This window comes from Ochlerotatus camptorhynchus, unplaced genomic scaffold (genome assembly GCF_037179485.1).
Source record: "Ochlerotatus camptorhynchus isolate MF236.1 unplaced genomic scaffold, CSIRO-AGI_Acam_v1.1 ptg000401l, whole genome shotgun sequence".
NCBI lineage: Eukaryota > Metazoa > Arthropoda > Insecta > Diptera > Culicidae > Ochlerotatus > Ochlerotatus camptorhynchus.
The window spans coordinates 211,820-221,258 of record NW_027040887.1 but is presented as its reverse complement, the minus strand read 5'-3'; the positions used below and the strand labels follow the sequence as shown (position 1 = coordinate 221,258).

At 44.7% G+C, this 9,439-nt stretch overlaps 1 protein-coding gene across 1 annotated transcript; it reads right to left on the bottom strand.

Annotated features, from left to right (window-relative positions):
- Positions 1–3,450: 3,450 nt before the first annotated feature.
- On the bottom strand, positions 3,451–8,754 carry LOC135710677 (uncharacterized). Its single transcript, XM_065233326.1, has 2 exons — positions 4,656–8,754; positions 3,451–4,385 (listed from the first exon to the last, which is right to left on the bottom strand). Exons 1-2 carry the CDS (start codon positions 8,752–8,754, stop codon positions 3,451–3,453), a joined length of 5,034 nt encoding a protein of 1,677 aa, XP_065089398.1.
- Positions 8,755–9,439: the final 685 nt, after the last annotated feature.

Sequence of the window (9,439 nt, the reverse complement as noted above, 5' to 3'; positions counted from 1 at the left end):
GAATCATGGTGACGTCTAGAGACCGGAAATCGATGCCCGACGCCATTTTGAAATCCAAGATGGTGGCTTCTGGTTGTATTAAAGTCTGGGAAACATTATCAAATACTTGTAAATAAGGGTATTTTAGGAATCGTGGTGACTTTTAGAGACCGGAAAACCGCTTCTGGTTATAATAAAATCTGGGAAACATTATCAAATACCCTTCAATATGGGTATTTTGCCTGACGCCATTTTGAAACCCAATATGGTTGCTTCTGGTTGTATTAAAGTCTGGGAAACATTATCAAACACATTCAGATATGGATATGTTTGCAATAGTGGTGACGTATAGGGACCGGAAATTGATGCCCGACGCCATTTTCAAATCCAAGATGGCGGGATGGCGGCTTTCGGTTATACAAAATCTATAAATCATGGTCCCTTCAATATGTGTATTTTTTTAATCGTGGTGACGTATAGAGACCGAAAATCAACGTCCGACTCCATTGTGAAAGCCTCTGGTAATCCTAAAATCTGGGAAACATTATCAAATACCCTTCAATATGGGTATTTTTGGAATTGTGGTGACGTCTAGAGACCGAAAATTAATGCCCGACGCCATTTTAAAATCCAAGATGTCGGCTTCTGGTTGTATTAAAGTCCCACATTGTTTATACAAGGAAGCCGCCATATTGGATTTAAAAATGGCGTCGGACATCGACGTCCGGTCTCTAGACGTCACCCCGATTCCAAAAATACTCATATAAGGGTATTTCATAATGTCTCCCAGATTGTTTATACCCGGAAGCCGCCATCTTGGATTTCAGAAAAGGCGTCGAAAATTGATTTCCGGTCTCTAGACGTCACCACGATTCCTAAAATACCCATATTGAAGTGTATTTGACAATGTCTCCCAGATTGTTTTTATAATGAAGGGAATTTGACAATGTTTCCCAGACTTTAATATAACCAGAAGCCGCCATCTTGGATTTCAAAATGGCGTCGGGCATCGATGTTCGGTCTCTAGACGTCACACAGTGGTGCCAATGTTATCAAAACACGCGCTTTTTTATTTACACTGAAATGGTTGATTAAAGGTACTAGGTGTCTTCTGAGAAGTTTCTTGAGTTACAACACTCCTTCTTATGGTAAAATAAAATTAAAGATTAATCCACTTTAAAGTGAGATGCAATTTTTTTTTTTTTTTAATATGATGAGATACAAAATAATTATGCTCCAAAGATGTAGAGAACATTACTGTGAACAACGTTGTTGAAGACTATAACTTTCTAGCACTTATAACTGCTGAGATATAAAGGTTTTTTTTTGTGGAGACATCGTTCAAATCATATCGTTCTAAATTTCTTACTTTTTTTCAGGTGTGTTGCCAAAATAAACAATGTGTTTACACACTGAGCGAAAATTTACAATTTTTCGTTACGTTTCAACGCTAAACCATTGATACACAGGTGTCCACTTTCTTTAATGAACAGTGCTTATGTGTTCTGAAAATTCTAATTTATCAAAACCGAATGAATATAGATTCATGAATTTGGATGAAGGTTGATTAATGTCGTTAAATGTTGATTAATATTTAATTAAAGTTGATGAATGTTGCTTACTCTTGATGAATGTTGTTTAATGTTGAAGAAAGTTTATGACTGTTTACTATTGATGATGAATCATGATGAATTTGTATCGATGTTGATGAATACATATGAATTTTGATGAATGGCGTCGACATTGAATGACAATGACATTGAAGTAAATTGAATACCTTCCAAAAATTCAAATTTATCAAAATCGAATGAATTTGGATGAATGTTGATTAATATGGCAAAATTTTTATGCATTTTGATGAATTTTGATGCATGTTGACTAATGTATACACGCGAAAAAATTGATTTTTGTTTCAGGGCCTAATGTATTTTGTTATTGATTCAAACATATTGTATCACTATTTCAATAAAACATATTGTTGAATCATTAAAATGGTTTCTAGAATCAACAAACAGATTATTGACTCTACAACCGGTTTGTTGTTTAAAAAATATTTTGTTTTGAATTAACCAAATAATATATTTGAATCGATACCAAATATATATTAGGCCGTGAGCCAACAATATATCCATTTAAATTTAAAAATCATTTCTCTGCGTGAATGAATGTTTTTTTTTCTGTTGACTATTGTTGATGAAACATGATGAATTTTTATGAATTTTGATGAATTTTGATGTATATTTATGAATTGTGATGAATTTTAATAAATGATACTGAATTTTGAATTATTAATTCTAGGTATTTGATACTTTCAACAAATACAAATTTATCAAAATCGAATGAATGTTGATTTATGAATTTGGTTGAAGGTTGATGAATGTCGCTAATTATTGTATTGATTAATTTTGATGAATGTTGATCAATGTTGATTAATGTTGTTTAAAGTTGAATAAAGTTTATGACTTTCTACTATTGGTGATATGATCAAGATGAATTTTTATGAATATTGATGAATGTTGATGGATATATATGAATTTTGAAGAATTTCAATGAATGATACTTTCAGAAAATACAAATTTATCGAAATCGAATGAATATTGATTTATGAATTTGGATTAAAGTTGATGAATGTTGATGTTGAATGTTGAACATTGATTAACGTTGTTGGTTATCGGCTCTTACCTCCTTCGATTGGCAGTGGATATCATCCGCCGACTCCAACACTGCTTGGGGGGCGAGACCGGTTGGTTAATTACCGCCTGTGTTCTGGTTGGCTGCTGGTAGTTTTCCTTGGGGGAGTGAGGTGCGGGGATACTGGACGTAATGGCGATTGGATTTCCTCTGGTCTCTTCGGAACCATCCGGTTGATGTTTCTCCCAAATTAGTACACTGGGCAATCACTTGGTTTGGCAAACTCGCGACACAAGTATAAAACTACATTTATTCCCTTTACTACATTTACTACACAGAACAACAACTTAACTCTAACAATTTAAAATGTTCGTCCCCGATGGGAGCATCGACCGTCTTCAACGGCTACCGAAACCAACTAAATTCAAACTCGCTATCTGGTCATCGCTTGACCCATGATCGCGTAGACCAAATCTCCCTCTCGCGCTGTACAAATCTCCGTCCATTCGGTCCATCCTCGCTTCGAACAGTTTTCGCTCGTCTCATCTGCCGCTCTCGATGCCGACCGACCGTAGGTAGCTGGATGATGATGTTGGCTGCTATCCCTTACGTCTGCGCTGCGGAGACCGGACAATAGACCCATCTCGACTCGTAGTCCATTCCCTTTGTTGCCTGCAGATCAGCTGTAGCAGCGACGGTGGTTAACAGCCAGGGATGTAGTGCTCTGGGTGGTTCAGTATCGGACATCCTCACCCACCCAGAAATTCGTAAAAATTTCTGAAAAGAAATAAGAAAACCTCTTCGGAAGGATGGGAGATTGGAAGGGATTTGGATTGGGATTTACAGCGCGACATTCTGGGTGACGTGTTCTTCTTCATCGGTTGGAATAGGAAGAATACAAATCCTTTCCACCGGACGCCTCAGCTCACCGGTGGCAGTCTTAACGGTCACGACTCTGGTAATGTTGTCATCGCCAGGGTGTAGAGCAATGATTCTTCCCATCTTCCAACGGATCGGAGGGAGGTTTTCATCCTTGATGATAACTAGTTTTCCTGGTTCTATGGGAATTGCAGGCTTCCATCTTTTGGTTCTGGCCTGCAGTTGGCTCAAATATTCCCGTCGCCAACGGACCCAGAAATGCTGCAGTTTCTGCTGGATCACTTGGAACTGATTCAGGCGGTTCACCGGGACGGTGAGATGTTCGACATCAGGAAGAGCTTGAAGCGACGAGCCCACAAGGAAGTGCGCCGGTGTCAACGGCTCCAAGTCATCTGGGTCATCCGACATTGGGGTTAACGGACGGGAATTCAGGCAGGCCTCAACCTGCGTTAGCAGCGTGGTATAATCTTCCAATGAAAATACCGCTTCTCCGATAACATTCAGCAAGTGTTTCTTGGCCGACCGGACAGCTGCCTCCCAGAGGCCTCCGAAGTGTGGAGCACTCGGGGGATTGAAGTGCCATTGAATACTGTCCGTGGCGAGCTCGGTAGCGATTCGTTCGTTGTGTTCTCGATCCTTCAGCAAACGGAAGAGTTCGGTCAATTGGTTCCTAGCGCCGACGAAATTTGTGCCATTATCTGAATAGATATCTGAGCATTTTCCTCGCCGCGACACAAATCGTCGCAACGCTTGCATGAATCGCTCTGTTGAAAGGTCAGAAACGAGTTCCAAGTGTACTGCCTTTGTACCGAGACAGATAAACACTGCCACGTAGGCCTTCACGGCCGCGCGTCTCGGAGCTGGTCGTATATAGACGGGGCCAAAGTAGTCCACGCCTGTTTTCGTAAACGGTCGGGATACTGTTACACGAGGTGATGGCAACTCTCCCATGAATTGCTGGACAGTAGACGGTTTAGTACGGTAGCATCTCAAGCACCGATGTGCTACCTCTCTTGCTACGTTCCTCCCACCAAGAGGCCAGAATTGCAGCCGAATCGCTCCCAATAGTAGTTGGGGTCCGGCATGTAACAGTCGCTCATGAAAATGTTTCATTATCATACGGGTTAACTGATGACGTGCTGGTAATACTGCGGGATGTTTGGTACCTTCCAGTTCATCGGAATTCTTCAGACGACCTCCTACTCTGATGATTCCATCCTTGCAGATGAACGGATGAAACCACCTCAACGGTGACTTCCTCGATACGTACTCTCCTTTCGATAAAACCCTCCATTCTTCTGCGAAGACTTCTCGTTGGACGTTCCGCAGAATAGCATTTTCAGCAGCCTTCAGCTCCGCTGTGGTTAGGAATCCGTTTGGAGAACGATTTGCTGCTGGGATTTGTAGAAGATTCATCAGCCGTAGCCAATAAGCTGTTCGTCGAATCAGGTCAGCGTACGATCCAAATTTGCTGAGGTACATTTCATTGAATTCCGCTACGGATGATCCGGTACACGCAACTACGGCGCGGCGCCTTTCTTCCTCTCCTGCTTCTAGGTTTTCTTCAACAGCACCAGGCCATGATTCTGGAGCTTGCTTCAACCAATACGGACCTTCCCACCAGAGTTCGTTGTGGACGATGTCTTCAGGTGACACTCCACGTGATATTAGGTCCGCTGGGTTGTCTGTACCGGGTACGTGTCTCCATTGCCATCCTTCCGTTAGCGTTTGAATTTTTGCCACCCTGTTGGCAACGAACGTGGTCCAAGTTGCTGGTGTAGATTCGATCCAACGCAGCACACATGTGGAATCCGTCCAGAAGTACGTCTGAGCCGCCAACCGAATAGAGTTTTTGACCTTCTCGTATAGCTGGGACAATAAGAGCACACCACAGAGCTCTAATCGAGGGATAGACTGACAACGGAGTGGAGCCACCTTGGATCGGGATGATAAGAGTCGAACCTTGATTGCTCCGCTGGAATCCTGACTTCGTAGGTAGATGCAACCACCATACGCCCTTTCAGAAGCATCCGAGAAGCAGTGCATCTCCACGGCCGTGGCATAGGGTATGATAACACAACGATCGACACGAATTTGGTTCAGAAGTGGAAGTTTTTCGTGGAATTTCCGCCAGTTCTCACCCACCGTTGGAGGTACTGGTTGATCCCAATCCAACCGGTTACCGTTTCTGTCCTCTAGCGTCCACAGGTGCTGCATCAAGATTTTGGCAGATGCTGTCGTAGCTCCGATCAGGCCAAGAGGATCAAATAACGTAGCGATGAGTGATAGGATACGGCGCTTCGTTAGTGGGATATGAGGATCTAACTGCGGGACTTCGAACTGGAATCGTAGGGTATCGGTGTTGGGCATCCATGTCAGGCCCAACGTTTTGACCGATTGGTTCGGATCTAGGTTGATTCCGGTACTATTGGGAATAGCCAGATTCTCCGTGGGTACGCCTTCCAAAACTGCGGGAATATTGCAGGACCATTTCCTGAGCTTGAAACCACCGCTTTCCATAATCTCCGTTAGTTGGGATCTGAGGGAGATAGCTGTTTCTAGCTCATCCGTGCCAGTGATTACGTCGTCCATGTAGACGTCCTCACGAATTGCCTTTGCTGCGAGCGGGAAACGGGTTTCTTCGTCAGCTGCCAGCTGCTGAAGAGTACGAGTTGCTAGAAAGGGAGCGGGTTTGGTTCCATACGTGACGGTTTCTAGCTCGTATACCGTAACGTCCTCGTCGGGTGAAAACCGGAAGAGTATCGACTGTAGTGGTCGATCCACTGACGAAGTAAGGATCTGCCGAAACATTTTCTCAACATCCGATACGAGGAGAATCTGCTTTGTCCGGCTCCGTAGAATGATTGCTCTCATATCCTCCTGCACAACTGGTCCCACCAGAAGCACATCGTTCAAGGACACTCCGGATGATGTCTTGCATGAGGCGTCGAAGACAACCCTGACCTTGGTGGTGGTACTCGCCTCCTTGACCACCGGATGATGAGGTAGATAACACCGTTTGGTTGACTCCGTTGCGACGTCTTCGACCCTTCGCATGTGCCCCAATTTCAGGTATTCATCCATGAACGCGACGTACTGTTCCCGTAAATTGGAATCCCTTGCCAACCGTCGTTCTGTTCCAAGAAGACGTCGGAATGCGATGTCCCGTGACTCGCCAAGAGTTGGAAGAACCTCTTCATTTTTTGGTAAGGGAACAGTGTACCGACCGTCCGAACCTCTTTGGACCCCACGTTGGAACAGCTCCTCACAGAGTTTTTCTTCTGGAGAAAAGGAATTGGAGAATTCTACTTCTTCGCATAACCAGAACCGTTCCATCAGCTTCTCCAGTTCCATAGTGGCTGAGAAATGGCAGCTGATTTGAGTGGATCTTCTTGGTGTTGAGCAGCCACCATTGGCTACCCATCCGAATACCGATTCCGCGAGGTTTGGGAGATGGTTCTCGATAGAAAGTCTTCGCCCAGTTTCGAAGAACTCGAAGAAATTCTCGATGCCTAGGATGATGTCGACTCCCTTGGATTGGAAGAAAGCTGGATCCGCCAATTGGATTCCATCCGGTAACTTCCATCCTTCCATGTTGATTGGGGTTGTGGGCAAATTCACGGTAACCTTGGGTAATACTAGGAAGCTCATATCCCGCGAATATTCCGAAACTCGCGAGCGAACCATCATTTGAACCTGGTACTTGGCTTTGCTGGTTGTCTGCCCTATACCAAGAACTGAAATGTCGACCCTTTCTCTGGATAATTTCATTCGTTGGCTCAGTCGCTCCGAAACGAAGTTACTTTCAGCGCCAGAGTCCAGAAGAGCTCTAGCGTTGAACCTTGTACCAAAGTCGTCCTCGACGATGACCACCGCAGTCGCTAGTAGGACTGGCGATGAAATCTTCTGAGCCACATTGCATGTCGTGGTGTTCGTGGTCGCCCCGCTAGCCGGTTGATTCGAATTGGAGCTCTTGGAACCTTGAGAGTTTGAGAGATTATTCCTCCCAGCAGCTGCTGCGGCCATGGTAGCGCCCTTCTCCGGTTGGAAGCACACTAGGGTATGGTGCCGACGATTACACTTCCGACAGGAGAACTTGGATTGGCAATCCTTTGCCTGATGACCGGATCGGAAGCAATTTCGGCAGAGTCCGTTGGATTTCAATAGTGAGTCCCTGTCCGCCACGGATAGTCGTTGGAATGCGGAGCATTGATATAGAAGGTGGTTGTCCTCACAAGCCACACATCTTCCCCCGCTCGATTGAACGGAATTGTAACTGGCCTTCAGCGCTGGAAATTTGGGTTTTGGAGCCGTTTGTTGGTTGTGGACGCCCTTGGAGTCTGCTTGCCTTGGAGGGAGTGATTCCAGTACTTGGATCCGCTTACGAAGGAATTCCGTGAGCTCCTCCAGCGAATCTTGTTCCTTGGAGGCCGAACATTCTTCCCAGGCACGACGGGTGTATGGATCCAACCGCATGGTGATGAGATTTACCAGCAACAGGTTCTTGTAGTCCGCTGGTTCGATGATCTGATCGAGGGTTTGAATGTTACGTTCGAAGCTTTCAACAAAGTTGCGCAGTTCGGATACGGATTCCTTACTTAGGGTCGGAAGCTTCAATAATGATTGGACTTGCTTCTTCTTCAGCAACTTGTTGTTGTTATATCGCTTCAATAGCGTGTCCCAAGCGATCTGGTAATTCGCCTTGGTGATCTTCAACGAGTCGATCAGGCTTTTCGGCTCCCCTTGAAGACACCCTTTAAGGTAATGCAGCTTCTCCACCTCGGGCAAGTCGGTTCTCCAATGAATCAACGAGGTGAATAGATCCCGAAAACTCAACCAATCGTCGATGTCCCCGCTGAACGTCTGGAGATTGATTTGTGGTAATCGGACATGATCAACCACACCTTGCATTTTCGGCTCATGGGTAGACTTTTCCAGTTCAGACGGTTCCCGAAGCAGCTTACTCTTGTCCAATAGGAAAGTTTTGGATTCATAGTACCGATCGCTCAACTGTTTGCGAAGCTTTGCATAATAACCCTCTTCATCCTCAAAATCATCCTGAGATTTTAGCTCAACCAAGTTCTCGCTAAATCTCTCCCACAATTCTTCAATTTTTGATAACCGAACTTCTACCTGAGTGGCGGTTGTTTCATCAGAGAACTTCTGAATGAAAGACGAAATGTCATCGAACGAAGATTTCAAATCGTCCAATTGAATCTTCAGCTGCTTCAGGGTTGCTGATCCTTTCCGGGTGATGGGCGGCATGATGATGTGATGTCGAGCAATCGGTAAAAGAAGTAGTGGTGTAGTATACCGCGTATAGTCTCCGCTTCGGCGGACATATACTGCTCGCTTTTACTGACCTGACAGAACAGGTAACTGTTCTACTGCAAATCCAAGTTGAACCAAAAGTAGCAAAAGGTCCGGTGACGTCACATCAATCTTGCCTCGGTAGGGATCGCTCAGTTCAGGTTGAAGTTCAAAGAAGAGGAGAAAGCGGGGGTGTAATATCCAACGAAAGCCTGGCCTCGGCTGGGCATATACTGTGGCAACCTACCTGGAGGTACCAACAGCAGTACCAATACAAATTGCCCAAATTCGGTGGATTCGGCGGATCGGTGGATAATGCGACTCCAGAACGTAGGTGTGTATAGGTTGTAGTACGAAGAGGAAAATCGATATGTAGCAATCGTATGGCTAGCTTCGGTAGGACATATACCGTAGAACTAACCTGGAGGACTAACGGCTTCACCAACCGAAACGAAAAACCAGTCGAGGATGCAAATTGGGATTATCAGCAGACTTGCTCTAACGAGCAGTTCAAATTGCAGGGCTTGCGTGGCGTTAATTGAAGAGGTTTTTACGGGAATTCCAATTAAAATGGTGTATTTCTGTATAGCCTAGCTCGGCAGTAACATATACAAAAAGGTTCACTCACCGGGGAGGGAGT